The 21,147-nt window shown below is 42.7% G+C and overlaps 1 protein-coding gene across 2 annotated transcripts; it reads left to right on the top strand.

Moving 5' to 3' along the window:
• Positions 1-5,601: 5,601 nt before the first annotated feature.
• Positions 5,602-17,758, top strand: gap43 (growth associated protein 43). Of its 2 annotated transcripts, none has more exons than XM_026192052.1 (3): positions 5,602-5,693; positions 12,256-12,883; positions 16,859-17,758. In XM_026192052.1, the coding sequence occupies exons 1-3, from the start codon at positions 5,664-5,666 to the stop codon at positions 16,936-16,938; spliced, it is 738 nt and encodes a 245-aa protein (XP_026047837.1). In that variant the 5' UTR covers positions 5,602-5,663; the 3' UTR covers positions 16,939-17,758. The 2 variants fall into 2 exon arrangements, with proteins under 2 accessions (XP_026047837.1, XP_026047836.1); XM_026192051.1 differs by having other exon boundaries at positions 5,604-5,693; positions 12,256-12,874.
• Positions 17,759-21,147: the final 3,389 nt, after the last annotated feature.

Raw genomic sequence — 21,147 nt, 5'->3', positions numbered from 1 at the left:
CAAAGGCTTCATATATAAAATACTTTTCAAGATATATTTTTTTGAAAATGGTCCATCAACCCACTTTTGCACCGTTTTTTTGCACATTGAAATTTGAGGCGATGTTTGAACATAAATATCTCAAAAACTATTGAAGTAAAAAGACATAAGACTTTTCACTGCTCTTTCCTGAATCATTAACATGATTCAGGATATTTAATTTGGAACAGATACATTAAAAATGTCTGAGTGTTCAGTTCAAATGAAAAAAAAAGTCCCATACTTGAGCACATGCTAATAAAATACATCAGATTGTGTGTTGTTACATTTCACAATAATGCAAAAATAGAACACGAATAATTACTGACAAAAATAAAGAGAGTGATACTTTCATCAACTTTCATGCTGGATTGAGCAAAAATGAAAAAAACAAAAATCAGCACATAGTCTAATCCAGACAGAACAAAACTCTGGAGTTTCCAGATGTGGACTTTTCATATTTTAACCATATCTGACATTTTTTAATATATCTGTCCCATATTTTAGAATCTGATTCATTTTGATAGCATGAAAGACCAGTAGAAGAAAAAAGGCTTTTATCTTTAACAGTTTTTGAAATATTCATGTTCAAATATTGCCTCAGATTTTGATATATGAAAAGTGGGGCTTGAATGTGGGTCAACGGACCGTTTTTCAAAACAATACATATTGAAAAGTATTTGAAATATGAAACAAAATCCCAAAATTTCACAACAGTCATTACATTTGATTGATCCTTGCATTTTTATCAAACATTCTTATGCAAATTGGAAGTGGTCGAGCAGAAAACATTCAAAAACTCCCCGCTCCCTCCACCCGTAACCTTCTGTTTTTGCTTTTAGCATTGTGCTCTCTTAAAACAACTTTAAACATAAAATTACTGTCTATATAGTACTGCAGTGCATATGTATTTACACTTTCTTAAACATATGAAAGAAAGTAAAGAAGAGAAATATCACTACACAAGCACACATCCCACCCGTGCATATCCATCTTTGCATCACTGCTTTTTCTTAGTATTTACTTTTATTCGATCTTACTTTCACTGAATCTCAGTTGTGGTTTCTTTCCAATCATGCTTAAAATTTACTCAACAGTGAGTCATTTTATTACTTGTGATGCTGTGTCTGCTTCCACTTAGTCCACAAGATTTGTTCCCCCTTTTTTCTCCAATGTTAGTTTTTTCGGAATAGTGACACACACAATGCGTCACCTAGCAGGCGAAAGCATCAGACCAGTCACCTTGCATGGTAATAATACGTTTGAGTGCAGGCAGGCCGCTCAGCAGGCCACTTATTTGCTTTAACGTGACAGCTGATCCCTGTAATCAACGTTGCTGCCGTGTCAGTCACCAGACACGAGACAGGCCTGGATTTACCACTGCAGTGCCATCCTATCAGTGTTATACTTTCATATCATTGTATAGATAGTTCCAGTATTCTGATGGTTTGGGACTTTATGCTCTGGGTTTGTTATGTGGGTTATAAAGCAATGCAATCGGTGCCGACAGCCTTTATAGAACACCTAAAGAGTCTGTTTATTTGCTGCTCCTTTAATATCATGTTGTTTAAGAACACGCCCTCATTGAGTGAGTGATGCATGTGAATGTTGCCTGGACTGAAAGCACTGGTTAAAAATAACTTGTAGTACACTTTATGTACTTTATTTGAATTTCGCAAAAAAGCTCTTTGCAACTTTTAAACTCCATCCACTTGTGAAGTGTAGTGTGCTCCACAGTACTGATTAAGTACACTCATTTGTACCTTTGACTTTTAGGTCCTCATCCTAAAGGAAATGAACTGATTAAAACGGTGATGGTCGATTAGATGCCCTTGGTTTGTGCATTCATATTCCTGCAGCATGTATAATTTGCAGCAGGTAGAATCTCATTGTCTCTCACAGATACAGTGACCTTTCATACTCCGGATGAGGAGCTTCATCACAACTAGCCTGAAAGGGCAGACAGCACTGCAACAAATACAACACACTGTGGATTTACATGTAAAAAAAAAAAAAAAAAAACCTTCAAAAACCAATATTAATGGTTTCATATGAACAAGCTCATAAGTTAGTTAGTTAATTAGTTAGTATTCAGTTGCCTTTGGGCTGAGCTCTGCATATGCTACAGGTTTATATAAATCTATATAACACTGCTCTGTGAGGAAGCACGCACAAACAGACCGAGCAGCAAACGAATAGCTGATCATTAGACAAACGTGTCGACTCGTGTCCTGAACGTTATATTTAATGACAGAATACACCAATCACAAAAAAGGAAGCTGTCTGTATTTCCACTTAACTGTTGCCAGAACTAGGCTCTTGAGCGTTTCTCAGTACTGGCAGATCGCTGTTGTGTTATTGATCTCTGTGGTCGGTGCAGCAGCAGACTCAGCCGCTTAACAGAACAATCAAGTCACTGGACACACATTAGCATACAGTGAAGAGTGAGCAGCTTCTTTTGGGCTGGGTTTATTTCCTGTCAACTGCTGTTCAGTCTGTTTGCAACTGCACATGGATTGTTTTGCAGGAGCAACCACTCTGGCTCTGTTTCTTTATCTGCCACTTCTTCAGATCACACAGCGAGCCTAATCTGGCTCTTTGGAATTTGAGTGTTTGCAATTCCTAAGTTTTCATTTACATATCCCCCCCTCCCCTTTCTATTTTTTTGAATAAGAAGATTAGGATTGTGTTTTGTATTCCTCTCTGAAATGATTTGTAGCACTGCTCCCAGTGGGCATTTGATTTGAAGTGTCACTCGATGTTTAAATATTGATGCTGATCATCAACATGCAAGAAAATTGCATTTATTTAAATTCCGACTGTGTTTGGATGAAAACCTCTGGGTAAACAGAATCATAATCATTTTGATGCGAAACAGCAATTACTTTAGTGAGGTGACAGTCAGGTTTTCACTTTAGATTTGATAGTCAGTTTATTTCATCCATCCATCCATCTATCCATCCATCCATCCTCATTTGCTTATCCAATTCAGGGTCATTTATCTCTGCTGCCATAGGGCAAGAAGCGGGATACACCCTGGACAGGTTTCCAGTCTGTCACAGCACTAACACAGAGGGACTGACAACCATTCGCACTCACATTCACACCCCTGGGCAATTTAGAATCACCAGTTAACCTAACCCCACTAACTGCATGTCATTGGACTGTGGGAGGAAGCCAGAGTACCCGAAGAGAACATGCAAACTCCAGACAGAAAGGTCCCGGCCAGATGGTGGATTTAAACCCAGGACCTTGTTGCTGTGAGGCAGCAGTGCTCGCCACACCAGTGATATCTGCAATACTGTCGAAGAAAGTCAACAAATGTTGACATTTCCTTGGTGGATGCCAGAATGGATCCTCACAGCAAAAAAAAAGAAAGAAAAGAAATTCCTGGGTTTGAATCGTGGCAAGGCCTCCTGCTTTAAAAGTAAATCATTCTGCCTATTTTGGTGCAGAAAGCTCTTGGAATAGAGATGATAAGTGTCAGAGCTTCATTTCCCAGTTATGCACATAGTTTTCACCCTCAAAGAACATCTGATGTTGGCTTCACTTTACAGAAGCGGGATATCTGAACTGCTTCAGAACAGAAAAAGGCACCTCCCCTTCAGGAAAGCGCTTATCTGGTTATTACAGCGGGATGTGGGATGTGGACTGTGAGCTGGACATCTTTAGTATGAATGTGCACAACTGTGGAAAAGTAAAGCAGGGCAGAGTCATGCATACTCAGCAGAACCCTGCATTACTACAGTATCTGTGTCACTGGCCGTGGTTTGCCATGATGACACATCGTGATGATGTAGGATGGCCAAGTAATGGTGCTAGATTTTTTTTTTTTTTGCCTTCCCTGTGTGGCAGCAGTGACCACCGAGAAGGCTGAGGCTCAGCGTTGCAGGTTAATGATTTCCCTTCAGTGAACTGCATGTGGAATAATCCTGTAAAAGAGAAGAATAGCAAAGCGCAACCCCCCCCTCAGGTCTTCTCCTCCTCCTCTTCCTCTTTTCCCTGCCTCCCTATTCCATCCCTGGCTCAGTCTGTCTCCCCCGTGTTCTCCATCCCTCCCTGCATCCTCATTGTGTCTGTAGCATCTGCTGGTGCTCGCCGGTGTCAGAGCGGGGGTGGGGACTCTTCTGACACCGCTGTGCGTGTCTGTGTGCATTATGAAAGGCAAATACAGAGTGTGGGTGTTTGCATGACCATGCGCCTGCAAGCCTCACTGTATTGGTAATGGCTTGAGATGTGATTCTAGGGATAATGCATGCCTAGTGCCTGCTTATTAAGCCCAGAGTGTGTGCAAATGTGGACACAGAGGGAGGAAAGAAATGCAAAACAAAAAAAAGGGGTGAAAAAAAGCAGTTTGCTTCTCCTGCTTGTCTGCCACACCCGGCCTTCTTGCTTCCTCCTCCTACCTTCATTCCTTCCTTTTTTCTCTATGTCTATCTCTTTCTCTCTCTCTCTCTCTCTCTCTCTCTCTCTCTCTCTCTCTCTCTCTCAGACACACACACTCCTCCTCCTCTGCTCTTCGAGTCTATCTGCTGGTGTTTCCATGAGAACAGAGAGCGCTGGTACGGGGAAGCGAAGGGAAGGGAAGGGGGGGGTGGGCTGGCGGATCGGTGGTGTGGGGTGACGTGTCCTAAAAGCAAAGAGTGTGTGTGTGTGTGTGCGTGCGTGCGTGCGTGCGTGCGTGCGTTTGAACGATCATCACTGCTCTCTTTCACACGTCTATCCTGGCCAAGAGCTGCTCCCTGACTGTGCCAGAAAACATGCTTTTGGCATTGCTGTGGTAATTTGGAAACAGGGCTCCAGGGCTTATAATGCTGATCTGAGATCCAGAGTCTGTAACACTCCGAGTCTGAGAGGGATTCTGAGCAATCAGAGGAGGCAACTTCCATTTGGGAGCCACTTAACAAAAAGAAAAAGAAGAAGAAGAAAAACCTCCTTAAATGTTATAGAAAGGGGAGGGGATAAAGTAGTGAGGCTATGTGGGTGTTGAGGGCAAAAAAAGAGAGACAATGAAACGGCTGAAAGAAAGATGTATCAATAGACCAAACTGAGGGGAGGTATCCAGTCATTTATTAAGGGAGAGGCTTTTTTAGGGTGGGGCCGCAGCTTTTGCTGGAGCCAGGCTGTAAGGGAACAAGAAAGAGGAGGAGGAGGAGGTGGGTGAGAAGATGTAGAAGAGAGGAGTGCCGATCTAAAAGAGGTGGTGGTGGTGGTGGGGGGGGGGTCATCACTATGAGTGAGAAGAGGACGAGGAGGCGGAAGAAGAAGAAGGAAAGGAGGAGGAGGAGGAGAGAGAGCGAGAGGGATGATGGAGCGAGGAGGGAGGCAGAAGGGAGGGGTTTAAAGGGTGGGCTCGCAGTCATTGTCAGGCAGCGAGTAAGAAAGAGTGAGAGAGTCGCACCCCGGCAGACTGACGGGAGAGCGCGTGTGTGCAAACTGGGATGAGTAAATGTACTGGGCGGCTTAGCTGTTGATACAGCCAGAGAGAGAAAAGAGAGAGAGAGAGCGAGTGAGCGAGAGAGTGTGTGTGCGCGCGAAAGCGAGCGAGAGCGAGAGAGAGAGAGAGGGAGAGGGTGAGAGAGAAGTGAAAGGGAGAAAAAAGGGAAGAAAAGAAGCAGAGAAGAAAAAGGGAGGATACTACAACTATGCTGTGCTGCATAAGAAGAACCAAACCGGTAAACTGCTCTGATTTGCTTTATCAATATTTTTCAGCTTCACCTCAGTTCTGAACTTTGTGACTGTTGGGTTTGTTTTTTAGTTTTGTCTTTTCTTTTCTTTTTTGCCAATTTTGGTGAGATTAGGAGGCATGAGGTGGGATTAGCCAAAATGTTGGTGTAATTTTCTGTGACTTGAGGCCTGACTTGTCTTTATAGAAATCTATCCACGGAGCACAGACACGCCTAGTTAATGTGATTATCCTGCATGAATGGATGCTGCCACAATGCCTCTCAGACCTCACACCGTACTTGTAGAAAGGCAGCAAGAATGTAATGTGATCCTGGGCCGACGGTATTCCCTCTTATTGATTAAGTGCTTGAAAAAAGTGAACTATTACTGAATGGCACTTGATAGATTATGTATTGTCTTCAATATCAAAGCTGAAATACTCTGATTTATCCACTAAACCCAATCTCATCCACCGGCGAGTGATGCTTTAGATAAATGACAGTTTTCTCTTAACCTACGCCTTAAACAGGGGCAGGGGAGAGGTCTAGGTATCTTCTGTATTAGTCTTATGTTAAGCAGAAGAAGTGGGTGACAGAGGAAAGTGCATCATTTCCACAGTGTGAAGGGGGGAAAAAAGGGTGGGGTACTGACTGAGTGAGCAGCTCCATCATGTCAGTGGCCTCGAGGGGGGAATACAATGGGAATAAATGAGCATAAATGGATTATCATAGCCCTCCAGCTTTTTGAGTGGTTGCTGTCAATGGAGGGTTCTATGAAGTGAGCACTCATTTAAAAGGGTGTGAAAGGGTGGTGCTGGGTACCCGTGGCCAGTCTTGTCCCGGCAGTGAATATGAAATGAAAGAAAGGTGTTGCACTGAGGTAGCATTTCAGCAGCTGTCGCGGTGGTTCTGCATGTGATCGCGGGCGATGCTCCTGCTGCTATCTCAGAACTGATTAGGGTTTTTATCAGAGCCATAACACGCTGGATTCCGATGGCACTCTGATTGCTTCTTAAATGTCAGCCCGGATGAGTCATATTAGCTCTGGCAGAGAGAGAAAAAGAGGAAAGAAAGGCTTGCCAGATGAACTCCATGCAGGTGGAGCAGGATGCAGGGAGAGAAAGAGGGAGAAACAGAAGCAGGGTGGTGCACATGGAGCTAGATGGAGGAGGGGGGAAAAGGGAGAAGACGCTGATACAGAGGTGAAACAGGGATTGGGACAGGGAGTGGAGGCTGTGAGGTATGGGGCATGGGCGGGGGGGTGGAGGTAGGGAGAGGCATGAATGCAACAAAGCAGAAAGGTGAAGATGGAATGAAACTAGATGGCTGACTACAACTCGCAGATATGTGGTGGAGCGAGAACGTGGTGATGGTGGTGGTGGTGGTGGCTGGAGTAGGTGAGCAGGCGCGAAGATGAGAAAGGGAGCAGCACGAGGAAACATTGAAGGAAGAGAAGCCGGCACGCTGCACACTGCAGCCATGTGGGTGAGGCACTAGCTTTTTTTTTTTTCCTACGGAAGGCTGTCGCCGCCTCAAGCGTGCACCACAGGGGAGGGTAAAAAAGAAAAAAAAACGTCCTCCCAGCCTACAAGCACTTATCTTCGTGCTCCTGCATTTGAGCATAAATGAATCCGGACAGACTGCGCGGTCTTCACGGATGGATGAGCAAAAAGCATGATTTTCTGCTCTGGAGTATGGCAGCGTTGCTGTGGGGTCCCGCCATTGTGGAGTGTTAAGTGCTGTTGCAACATCTCCACTATATGGGAGTGGCTACGGGCACCTAGTTTAAGTCCCATCTGCCTCCCTCGCTTTTTATGCAGCTTTACAACAATATTCAGCTCTCACCTCAACATCTTGAACCCAGTTCCAGGTTGTGCTTATAAGCAGAACTTAAGCAGAATCAAATCCCGCCCAAATGAGCTATTCCTCTAACACTCAACTCTCCATCTCTACTTCTTATCACACGTCACCACTAACACAACCACCACCGTGCGCAACCCTTGCCCTTTCCCTCAGGCATCACCTTCTTTTCCTCTCTCCTCTACCCCGTCTCTTATCTGGTTACCTATGGATACAGTGCTCACTCATTTGCAGTGTGTGACTGGCTGCTCTCTTGCCCAGGTCACTCTTGAAAACAAGGTTTTTAGTCTCAACTGAGACTTTCCTCTGCTTTAGGCTGTAATAAAGAAAGAAAGAAAGAAACATATATATCTCCAGCCCCCGATGAGATCAGTGGCGATTGCAGAGCCTTTGTTCAGCCAGAGAGCTGATGTAAGTGAATTAAAGGCTGCTCCAGAGGACGTAATGAGGCCGGCATATGGCTGCTTATTAGTTGCTGTGGAGCATCTTTTCCCGGGCCATCGTAGAAGAAACAGTGCATCCTTTACGGCTGCTCATCAATTCACCGTCAAAGGAAGAGGAAAAAAGCGTCAGAGGAGGGAGAGATGGCGAGAGACGGCGAGCGGGGGCTGTGGCAGTCACCACCTGAGCCCCCCTCTCCTCATCTGCAGGAGATAGCCGGCTAAAAGGGTGTGGTGCTCCGCTGTGCCTATGTGCGTGTATGTGTGTGTGTGAGAGAGGGAGAATGAGTGGGTAGCAGTTTGCTCATGGAGAGTGAAAGACGACAGGGAGAGAAAGAGGGAGATATTCAGCAGTTCCAGACAGCAGTTCAGTCTTTGCTGTCTGGATGGCTCCTGCAGGAAAGCAGACACGGCCACAGAAATCACGCCGAAGACAAGATAGAGGTGCCATTGCAGAGAGAAACGTGTGCCACCGGCAAGGGTGGCTGACAGTCTCTCTCCACCTGCTCGGTGGAGCTGTGGTAATATGACAACTGCTCGGTGGAGTTTTTCCATTTTATTTCAAAGAGTGCCAGTGCGCTATACAGTCTGTTTTATGACTTCTAATTTTATTACATACAAGCCTCCCATATTAAAGTGCAGCTGCACCTGTTGGCTTGGCGATAATAAAAAAAGGGGTGTCTGCAAAGCAAGCATCTCCATTATGCATGCAAATATTACCTTTAATATTTCTCTCCTCTTTCGCTTGAGGCATTCAATGCTGGGTGAAGTGGAGAGGCAAATAATCTCAGGACTTGAATGGATTGCAATAGTAATAGTAATAATATTAATAAGTAAGAAAAACCCCAACATTATCATTAGACAGCATGCACGAATGCATTAGTGTGAGTTGCGGTCCGATGGCACTAACCTCGCTGCTTCCACTGTGTCTTCCCCTCCCCCCCGCCTCCTGAAACAAGTCCCTAATGGCACTCTAAATGAGGCAGTGGGAAGGTGGTGGATTGTTACTTGTGTCACCATTGGGGGGATGGTGCGTGTGTGAGTGTGTGGTTATGGATAAAGCCATTGACTGTGGGGTGTGGTTCTTACAACAGCCGGTGCCCACCCAAGGACAGAGGCGGGCAGGGAGAGAGGCTCAGACTGCAGCTGTAATAGACACATCCAGCCAGTCAGATAATGCACTGAGCGCATTTCACCATGTCCATTTATTATCTTTGCAGACAAATCCGACAGAGAGGGTGTGTGTGTGTGTCCTGTGGTGAATGGCACTCTTGCATTTTGATAACCCGTGAACTAGATTCTCTCGTCACAGGTCAGCTGCTTTTATAGCACAGTGTCAGTTTATCCTGGAGCAAGCCTTTTTAATGTTGCTACATCATACTACAGCTAATATAATTGCACAAAGATTGCATAATTGCTGGCTTCATAATCTTGCAAGAATTGCACTATTACGTTGCAAACATTCCACATTTTCTTGGAGATTAAAAGCAGTTTTTCAGCGGTTAAAGTAGTGTATCTATGGCAACCAGAACAACTGTGTGCAAATAGCAAGCACTGCAGGCTAATTGTAGTAAGCCATTTGACTAACTCATAATGCAAATATGTTGTCTCACTGCAAATTAATCAAGGAAGAGTTTAAACAGCCACTAAGTCTTGCCTTATTTATGAATGGAGATGTGCACCACATAGATGCCGGGTGCAAAAGCGCCTGCAGGGAGGGTACGTGACCGGGGTTCAATTACCGGTCAGAGGCTTCAAGGTGCAGGTCTTAAATGATGTGCAATGATGCTTCTGTTTGGGATTTAAATACAGTGCAGGCAAATGTCAGCTGTGCTGGGTCAAGTAATCTTTGGTTTTGCATCTCAGAAGTGAATCCATGAAGAAGAAGAAGAAAAATCACAGCACGGCATTTTTTTATTTTTATTTTTTTAAGGGTGATGCACACACAAGTATCAATAATTCAAGTGATGACGCTCCAGCTGTGGTCAAACTGTGATGGTGATGCTTCTTCCTGTCTTCGTACCACCAGATGAGATCATCTGGTGCTCCTCTGGTATTTTATCACATTTCCCCAACCTCTAACATAAATGACATCGCTCTTCTGTTCCAATAATGATGTCATACCCCTTATTCCCAAACACCCTTCATCCATCGCTTTCTCTTTCTCCGTCTGACTCACTGAACCCAGCCAGTAAGTAATTCTATTAAGAGTTAAGTGCTCGGGTCAGATTTTTGGCAATTGTAAGCACCTATGAGATCAGACACAATAAAAGCCCAATAAGTCACTGGAGACGTGCATATTATTAAGAGCAGAGGGTGTGGTGGTGGTGGTGGTGCTTTGTCTGCCTGCTCTCTGTTCTGCTGAAGTTTATTTCCACACCCACTGGCCGGTAGCTTGTTTAGCTCCAGTTCAGATTTTAAATGTGAATCACTACATTTAAGTGTGTATTTCATTTATCTGTCTTATAATTTCACACTGCACAATATTACTCTGGAAGACTGTGTATATTAACCCGAACCCGGGGGAATAAAGGCGGAGGAGCTGAATATACCAATACAGCTGCACCTTGCCCTCGCTGCTCCAATATTGCACTGACACACTGACCCTGAGGAAGACGTGTTGATTTAGGGCCTCGGGGTCTTAAATCACTCCACACAGATGTGATCCCTCACACAGGCTGTCCAAGTCAAAGCTCATATCCTACATAATGACACACTGGGAGACCATACATAGGGGGTGGATGCAGAGGCACGAAAGCTCTTTCCACCCAGATTCATTGGCCTTAAACAAGACGTTGCCAGATCTCGGTGACACAGACATTAATGTAAGCACATACATTTTACCCCTTTGCCCCCTACCGCCACACCCTGCCGCTGCTACCGTTGCTTCATCGCATCCCTGGCTTTTCCATGCTGATTACTCCACCTGATTTACGAGTTCCTATTGGCCCGCTCCCCCCGAGGGGTCAGGCGCACTGCCAATCAGGGTGACATATAGTCTTTCATAGCACCGAACAGCAGACAGGCTCTGTGATGAGTTAGCACTCTGGTTGTCAAGGTAACCTTTGATGGTTGGGAGGGGTATGGCAGTGAATGGTGAGGAGATTGTAGCAGGGAGCTCGTTCCCTAGCAGCCAGACACGGAGCTGCTATATACTGTACCCAGAGAATAAAGATTGGCTCCGATTTTGAGCACTGCTCATAATTTTGAGGATATCATTAGCAGAGACTGCAGGAAAGATTAATGGATGCCACGGAGAGCGTCTACATTTAAGTTTAATTATTCACTAAATCTATTTTCAGGGTTATTATCAGGAGGACAATATCAGCCTCATGCCTGGGTTGAATAACTGCAATAAATGCCCGGAGACACTTGTCACAACCTAAAATCACAGCGCCTTGGATTTATTATGTGGAGACAATAAATCTCCTCACTCTGGCACGTGAAATGATAAAATGCTGTAGGGTCAAGCTAAGCCTTGATACCTGGAAGGACCAAAATAAATAAATAAATAAATAAATAAAAAATAGATTGTGTTGTTTTCTCACTTTGTTTTTCCATTTGGTATAACTGATGCTACACAGTCTGCATGCTGCTTGACGGTTTGTGTTCTTTTGCTTCATTACACTTATTCACGTTCATTTGAGGCTTTCGATTGGTTCCAACACCTGCGAGAGAATATTTTACCTTGATTTGTTTGCCTATTCATTTGGAATGTACTGATTCATTTTGTGTTGCCACTTTCAGTGCTCATCATTCATTCCTTTATTTGATTTGATTTCTTTTCATTAGATTTATATGACTCATAGCACAACCCACTATTTGATGGACAGCTTTGGATCCAGTAACCGAAGGTAATATCAAGGAAAGACTTTCAATATTACCCTGTCTCCTGTCCTACTCCTAACTCTGCTCCTCATCTCATCCCGCACTTTTATTCTAAACATGTCCTGAAATTTTAACCTTTTCCCAGCCTATGATTGTCATGTAATGGTTAGAAATATATATATATTTATTAAGCTTTCCCATTTCACGATATACACTTTTTTCTTTTCTTGACTTCTGACCTTTCAGTTTGACTATTTTTTACATACTTTAGCAAACAGAAATAAAGCATGCCTTCTCGTGATCAAGCAGCATGCCAACAAAAAGAGGGATAGACACACACAAACACAGCAACAACTGGACACTAGCAAAATAAAGACATTCAGCGCAACCTTTTCAACTCTTGCAGTAAATGTTAACCTGGTATGTTGTCTATCGCCTGCCAGGTGGAGAAGAATGAGGAGGCGGACCAGAAGATTGAACAGGATGGCACCACCAACAAACCCGAGGACAAGGCCCACAAGGCTGCCACCAAAATACAGGCCAGCTTCCGTGGACATATAACTCGGAAAAAGATGAAAGACGGAGAGGAGGAGAAAGAGGGTGACAGTCCTGCTGCTGCAGAGGAGGCAACAGAGGGAGGAGAGGAGGCAAAGAAAGCGGAGGGAGAGGAGGCACCTGCTAAGCAGGATGAAGCCGCAGGAGAAGAGGCTAAGAAGGAGGAAGAGGAGACAAACCAAGCCAAAAGCCCTGTGGCAGACAAGCCAGCTAACTCTCCGGCAGCTGCTGCCACAGCAACGTCTCCTGTAGCGGCCGCCCCGGCTGCTGCGTCTCCCACGGCCGCCGCAGCGCCCTCTGAACCCAAGAAAGAGGAGCCAAAAGCGGAGGAGAAAGCTGAGGAGAAGCCCAAAGAGGTGGAGGCCCCAGCCAAGAGTCCCACCACGGCCACAGCTGAAGAGAAGAAGGAGGAGAAGAGCGAAGAGAAAAAGGAGGAGGCCAGACAAGCCGACGTGCCTGCTGCTGTCAGTCCGACAGCTGAGAAGGAGGAGCCTAACCAAACAAAAGGTAAACAAGGTATGCAGAATAGGAGAGAGCTCCATGTGGTCAGGAAGAAAGGTTTACCAGCACATTCTCACTTATGCACATGTTCGTGAGGGCAGTGAGTTCAGGGCTAAAAATAGTTCCAGCCACTTCCACCAATCAAAAAGCAATTACTTACTGTAAATATAAAATCGAGAAGAATAGGTGAGCTTTTACACAGTCTGCTTGGCAGGCTCCACAGGACATAGCCGCTTGGTGTGTCTTTGGGATTTAGAGATATTTGGCAGTGCTCCACCATTCACTGGTTAACACAGAGACACAGCTCAATATAAGATTAGACAGCCTTGTAGCTCAGCCTCTGCAAGATGAAAACTCCATACTGATTAGACAGAGGCCGGCATAGAAAATGATAAGCACTGGTCAAGAGTGTGGTACACACTGATATTGTTATACTGGGAATGATCAAAGCTATTGATAAAAAGCAATGTGTTGTTTGCATAATGTAAAAGCAGCATGAATTATAAATCACTGAGGTTAATAAAGCTCTCAGATGCCTTCACACGAGGTGTGATATATTAACCTGACTGCTACCATAGTCATGAAAAACGGTTGTAATGGATGACCCAGTTAAACTTCTTTTTTTTTTTTAAAGTACATCACGTTAAACTATTTGGTAAGAAAAAAAAAAGTCTTCCAGCACTGTCATGTGATGTCCAATTACAGCAGGAATGTGGACCTGAGAAGAAACTGGAGATTAAATGATATTATTCCACTGATACAACACTGTCACAAGATACACTTGACATGAACTCATATTTCTGGTCCAAGGACTCTCAGACTGGGTCAGACAGGTAGTTAATGGAGCATGCTCAGTCTGGAGCTGGTGGGGGCGTGAGGTGGGAAACACACACACACATGCATACACCAACTGGAGAACTACACAGAAAGTAGGTCACCTAGGCAGCACTGTCTCCCTGTTGTCATAGTTACCACCTCGATGGGATAGCTGGCCTGCATGGAGCAGTGCGGGTAGAACAGGTGCTCTGATTTAAATGAATGATTAATGATCCCTACTGGTCACGATCCGCACTGGGGAAGTCTGCCATAAACAAACACTACTTGACAAAGATCTGCTTATTAAGAATTCACTGCTGTCTACAATCTGCTTAACTTACCAAAGTGACTCAGAGACCAAAATTAATATTTATGACCAAATCGCTCAGTTAAGGTTTGTTGCACACAGAAAAGAGTCACATCCACAAGGATGATGGGTACTCTATGAGGCGGTCTCTATGTCACAAATTCTTATCGAATTCCTGCACTTATAGAGCACTTCTCTTACATTAAAAGGTGGCAACAGATTCATTAATAATGAAAAGAAATAGTAGATTAATTTGGAAAACTAAAAAGAGGAGGCAGGAAAAATAAGTTAAAAACATTAAAGAAAACACTAGAACTTAACTAGAAAAAGTAATAAGTAGTAGAAACAGATTCTCACTATAAACAAGCCATCAGTGATGTTGGACTGTCCAGATGTAGTGACTCAGAGACGATATAGAAAGATGATTTCTTTATTTGATAAAGCTGACTCTGTAGCGTTTTCAGTGGGATTAATGTTTCGTTCCTCATCCAAGTGACTTCTTCAGTCTCCACTCCAGACTGAGTCAGATGTATTTTAGTTTTTGTTTTGGCACAGCGAGCAGCAGTGAGCAGGGGGATTTCAGGGTGCTACTGAGTGAAAACCCTAGAGTGACATAAGGTTTTTATATGTATCTAGTGAATTCTAACTCTTTTTTGGGAAACAGAGCATTGAAGCTGTTAAAAGCAGATTATAGACTATATTAAATAATAAACACATAAACAAGCTGCAACGTACCTTTAATGAAATATATATGCAGATGGAGACTTAGATCAGAATCAGTTGTAACACCAGATATGTGGTTCTCAAGAGCTCATTATAACGCTAAGAGTTGGGTGTCATCTGCATAGCAGTGAAATTAATACCATGCTTATGGATATTGGCACTTTTATCAGCTTTTTTCAGATATGAACATGTTTACATTCAAAATCCGATTTATCTGGACTTACCTGCTTTACATCTGAATGAACGTCCTGGTCGATTATGAGACCACAGTCTAACCAGATCAGACCTATTAATGTTTGCCCAGCACTTTTAAAATGACACAATATCTGAAAGCAGGCTGTCATATTAAGACAGGCTTGTACATCATTAGAAGTCCTCTCTCACATCTTTGTGAATGGCTTGTGTTAGTAGAGCGTGCCCTAAACTACATTAACGTGCATATAATAGCATTTTATCTCATCAACTCTGATTGTAAATCCAAAAAAGATTAAAAAAGGATGCCATTTCCAGTTCAGTAGAGATTTCAATCTCTCTTTGAGAATGAGGGGTGGCACTAGCTCTCTCTGATCTCAGATTTTAGTGACAATGATGGAGAAAAGCAACCATTCAAAAGTGTGGTTACACTTCACTTGAGTCAATGGTCACAAATGCAACAAGTCTTTTGCTGTGTGGCTGTTTTTGTAACTCTCCTGCATATGTTTCAATGAAGCTATGAGAACCATTTATGTAAAACATACCTCAGTGCGAATGACAGAATTTAAAGCTGGCGATGTTATCAGTCTGAAAAGAGCTTTTGCGCTTCATATTTTTTCTGCCATGATCTCATTAGTCTTATTTACTAAAGACTAAGAGGTCAGTGAGTAGAAATGATGAAACACTTATAAATGTTTGTTTCCCTGTCTGCAATCTTCATACACAAACCCAGCAGCAAAGCTAAACTGTCACTTCAGCCGGTAACTGGTGTATGAAAGTGAGCTCGCGCTGATGTCAGACACAAGAAATGACGGGCTTTGGCTCTGTAAATTGGGTGAAATTGGATTTGCATCGCACAGTTCAGTGGCTGTAGTGAAGGACATTCTCAAATCTGTCACAGTGGCTAACAAGCTAATTATCTCTTACCTGGAAGATCTGCCATGAGTCATGCTGTCTTGAGTCACACACACAATCGCGCATTAGTGCAGACACCGTTGCCCCACTTCTCTCTTTCCCTCCCTCCCTCGCCCTCCCACACACAAACACACGCACACACCAGGAGACATGCACCCTGGTCTCCATTGCAATGATATCATTCCTTGATGTCTCCTCCTAATAAAAGAATATGATCTCATCGGGGTGTGACATCACCCCGATGAGATCACTCGGATAACGAGTTTGGGCAGGAACAACAAAGACCCCAAAATCAGTGTTGCTCCTGCATAGTGCAAGAAGGTCTTTATTAAGTATAAATGAGAATGTCTTTGCTTTTTTGGAGCTAAAAAGCGCACCAGCTACAGGATTATTAAAGAAGGATATTATGATTTAATGTTGAAAAATATAAAGTACCTGAGCAAGAATCTCATTAGCATTTGCTTTGTGATGTATCACGGATTGCTACTCAGCAGTGTGCACCTCTTAGCAAGTTATCGTTGCCTGCTATCATAGTGCAGTGCACTCTGGGCATCACACTGTATCAGATGTGACAGGCCAAGATGCTCCTGTTAGCTTTGTGATGCCCGTTCAAATGCTTCATGGGTCCATTAGGAGCAAGCTCTTCTTTTATTATTTACACAGTCAGTGCGGGCTTCAGACATGCTCTCAGTTTAAGTGGAGCTGACACATTGTGAACAACACAGAATTCCATGTGCGAATAATTTTTTTGAGAGGGAAGATGTGAATATTTTGAGAATTTCCGAATGTTACATGGCTTTTTTTTTTCATATAGAGGGTGAAATATTTAAAACATCAAAAGTTACTGCTCATGAGTGAAATCTTTGAAGCTCTGTATCTCAGGCGCCCCAGACAGAGCTTTATTACTCTACTCGCAATGTAAAACCACCTCTCCACCTCTCCTCTTCTCTTCTTTCTCCACCCTCCTTTCATCTATCCCGCCCCAAACCCCTTCTCTCTACCCTTACACCCTCTACCCCACCACTTCTTACATTAAGATGCTGCAGAGGAGTCTAAAGGAGAGGAGGCCACCCCGGCAGATGCAGAGGCGGAGGCCACCGAGTCCAAGGATGCTTAAGGCTAAAGTCTAACTTAATGAAAGCAGAATTAAAAGTATGAAGAATACCACAAAAACGAAAAATCTAAAAAGGTTGCTCTTTGCCTTCTCAATGTGAAGGCAGTCCGTTTCTATTTGTTTGTCATTTTTTGTGTGGCAATGATTTTCTCATGTTGGGGGAGTTTCCAGCGTGAAGTTTTTTGGCTCAAGCTAACACTGTACTATGCGCAAGTGATGACGATGCTGACGACGACGGTGATGATGATGTTGATGTTGCTGATGTTTATGAAAAGCGACTCTTACCGTGATGGTGATGATGTCGAGGTGGATGATTTCATTTGGTACATCTTCACTATTTGATGTAAAACCGGGGGTGGAATGAACGCTTCCAACTGGATATTTACACATTTAAAATTTCAAAAAAAGAATGCATTGCCAATGCGCCGTATTGTATTTGCATTGTAATGCACTTTCTTTCTTCAGACACATTTTGCAAATGAAATCCGTATTGCAAATGCACGCACAAAAAGACAACCAGGTTTATAAATGCAATTCATGTTTTCGACACGATCCAAGTGTACTGAGAACACAACAAAGAGGTAATGTACTGACACACTGAATGGATAATAGAATGTATGATTAAATGTGTGACATTTCCAGTTGGGGCAGCTTTATCCTGAATCCCAAAAACAATATTTACTCAACTTTCTCTATTCTGCTTGAGTCATTCAAGCTTGGTTTACACCCCTTTTACAAACTCTGTATACTCACAGTTACAGTAAATAAAGGACCTATTGCCATTTAAATGATGTGATCATATAATAAAAACTCTAGAAATCAACTATATTATTGATGTAACTGGCTCTTACATATTACAATTTGTGCTCTGCCAACCAAACGTGAGGCCATAGCATGAACCATTGAACCAGATGCATGATGGGAACTCTCCCTCTGAGAGGAACTTTTTCGCAGTCACAAAAAACTTAAGAGGTGTGGCGGCTTCTTTTTTGATGTCTTTGGTGTTGTTATGACAGTTTATATGAATTGGAAAAATACTCTTGCACTGATGTTACAAAAAAAGATTAAGAGAAAAATCAAACAAATGAGCAAACAACAACAACAAAAAAATTTCCTATGTTCCAGTGAGTGCAATGTCCAGTTTCAATCTTATCGAGGAGTTCAAACTTGTGAGAAAAAAAAATATGAAAAAAATAAAAAATGGTTTCAATGTCTGTTTTCAAAATAAAGCAAATGTGCCAATTACCATCATAAGCTGTGGAGTTTGTTTAAAGCCTGATAGAAACATATTGTCACTTTGAAACACCCGGCAGTTTCCAATAATCATGCTTATTTTCCACTGAATCCATCACGAAACCACACATGTGTGGTTTTATTATAACTCTTGCCCCATGACAGTTGGGATAGACTGCAGCGCCCGCCGCGACCCTGAAGTGGACTAGTGGAAGAAAATGAATGGATAGTATTCCTGTAAGATTAGATGCTCTTGCACCAAACGTACATTAAAACAATACTTACACAGGGAAATACAATTTAATTCAATTCTGTTATGTTTATATAGCCCCAAATCACAACAAAAGCGCTTTACATCGTAAGGTAAAGACCCTACAATAATACAGAGAAGACCCCACCAATTAGATGATCCCTTATGAGCAAGTACTCCCATATCCAAACTGGGAGCTCGTCCCACAGAGAAGAGGCCTGAAAGCTGAAGGCTCCCATTCTAAGTTTAAATACTTTGGAAACCACAAGTAAGCCAGCAGTCAGAGTGCAAAGCGCTCTAATGGGGTAATACTGTACTAGGAAGTCTTTAAGATGAGCCCTGATGAGAAGAAGAAAATATAGGAGAAATATGCTCTCTCCTTCTAGTCCCTGTCAGTACTCGTGCTGCAGCATTTTGGATTAACTGAAGGCTTTTCAGGGAAATCTTAAGACAGCCTGATAACAATGAATTACAGTCGTCCAGCCTAGAAGTAGTAAATACATTAACTGGCTTTTAGCATCACTTTCACACAGGGTGTTTCTAATTTAGATATTGTGCAAGTAGAAGAAAGCAGTCCTACATGCTTGTTTCATATGCACATCGAAGGACATATATTGGTCAAAAATGTCTTCAAGATTTCTCACAGTGTTACTGGAGACCAAAGTCAGGCCATGTAGACGTAAGTGTTTGGTTAGACACCATCTTTCTAAGAAACAGAGTACAGTTACCTCAGTTTTGTCTGAATTTAGAAGCAGAAATTTAGAGATTGTCCACTTTAACTAATTAATGTTTGTTTTCTGGCTTTATGGATTACAGTGCATAGGACTGAAAACGTGTGCTATGCCATTGAATGATACTGACTAAGGGAAGCATGTATAATGTAAACAGAATTGGTAACAGCACAGAACCCTGTGGAACTAGATATTAATCTTAGTGTGTGAAGACAAGTCCCCATTTAGATATGATTTAAACTACTGCTGTGTAGTACCTTCAGCATGCTGTAATCGCTGTAATAAGACATTATGGTCAACAGTATTGAACGCTGCACTGAGGTCTAGCGGGACAAGCACAGACATGAGTCCACAATCAGAGACCATAAGAAGATCATTTGTAACCTTCACCAATGCTGCATACTCTGCCATCTTCCAAAGGAATTATAAGAGTAAGTCGCAGCCAAATGTTGCTCATGAAATGCACTTGAATAACTGATCATCAGCAAGTGTGAGCACCTCTATAAAATGAGAACTTTCGGCAGTTCAGGGATGTGTTGACAGAATGTGAAAAAGGAACGACATAATCAGTGATCTTAGAGAAGTAAATGTTGCTGCCCATCAGTCTGTTATAAGTTATAAGGTAATTTCCAAACAGTTTCAATTCCATCATTCTACAGTGAGAAAGATTATTTGAGTGGAAAACATTCCAGGAAGCTGTTGATCTTCCCAGGAATACCACCAAATTCACCCCAAGGCCAGCCATTATACACATCGCTCACAGGCCTCAGTTAGCTTCTTAAATGTTAACGTTCACGACAATGAAAAAAAAAAAAAGAAAAGAAAAAAAGAAGGCTCAAGTATGTTTGGAAGGGCTGCCAGGAGAAACATGGGAACGGCCCAGGTTTCCAAAGTTGCATCTGAATAAACCACAAGACTGTTTGAACAACATCCTTTGGAAAGATGGGACCAAGGCTGACACATTTGGCCATAATGCACAATTGGCTAAAATCAAACAATAAATCAGCACCAACCAACCAATCACCGTACCAACTGAATAGGAGGGATGATGATTTGCACCTGTGGCTAATCTTAAGATATACTAAGAACCAGGTGATATTTTTTAGGTACACTCACACTCCTTTACCAGATTTCTCCAAAGTCTTTACATAAGTCTTTACATATGTTTACATGCACATTTTGCACTGAGCATTAGCCTACTGATTTTTTTAAAATCTCTAGATTAAAATCTGAATGACTTAATCCTTTACAAGCAATCTGTGTATGCAAATGCTATAGGTCCCATCAGGGCTCAAGGACTCCATGGAAAAATGCAAGACCTGAATATAACATTTACATAAATGCGTTCCGCAATCTATTTGTCAAGTGCTAACAAGAAGAGCATAATCTCCTCAATTAAAATGGCTAGTTCATACCATCCTCATACTCTCTTATCTTCCTGCATTGTCACTCATCATTCCCATTTGAAATCCCTGTACTTTGAAGAGAATGCTTGCTAGCACCTTCTATTTAAAAAGGACAACAACAAAAATGAAATTAAAAAAACAAAAAAACTGTACCCACTGTGCTCAGGTATGAAAACAATGGTGAACAGCTACATTTTCCCTACTGGTGTGTGAGGTTTGAATTGAAAAATGTGAACCTACATGTTTTTCTGAAATTGACATTTTATAACGTTTGCATACATTCCAAAAACATTGCACCGTGTGGCTTGTAGATCAGGAGCAGTGAGTAAGACTAGAAAAGTCTCATGTAGGGCATAATTTGGTTTAGTGTGACACCTAGTGGCGAAACCTTTTATTGCAGCACTTGCTGCACATCTCTGTGGTGAAAAGAGCCTGAGCCATATTGTCATTAATGTGTGGCAATATGTGGTAGTGATAACACCACAGTCTTTGTCTTTGGCACCAGAAAAAGGTGAAAATGGACCATTCCCCTTGCTAATGAGCAGAATTTTCACACGTTTCCCGCGGACAAAAACGTCTCCCAGAGAAAACA

The sequence above is a fragment of the Astatotilapia calliptera genome, chromosome 14 (assembly GCF_900246225.1).
Source record: "Astatotilapia calliptera chromosome 14, fAstCal1.2, whole genome shotgun sequence".
Classification (NCBI taxonomy): domain Eukaryota; kingdom Metazoa; phylum Chordata; class Actinopteri; order Cichliformes; family Cichlidae; genus Astatotilapia; species Astatotilapia calliptera.
The sequence above is the reverse complement of the archived record's forward strand: the minus strand, read 5'-3'. Positions and strand labels throughout refer to the sequence as shown.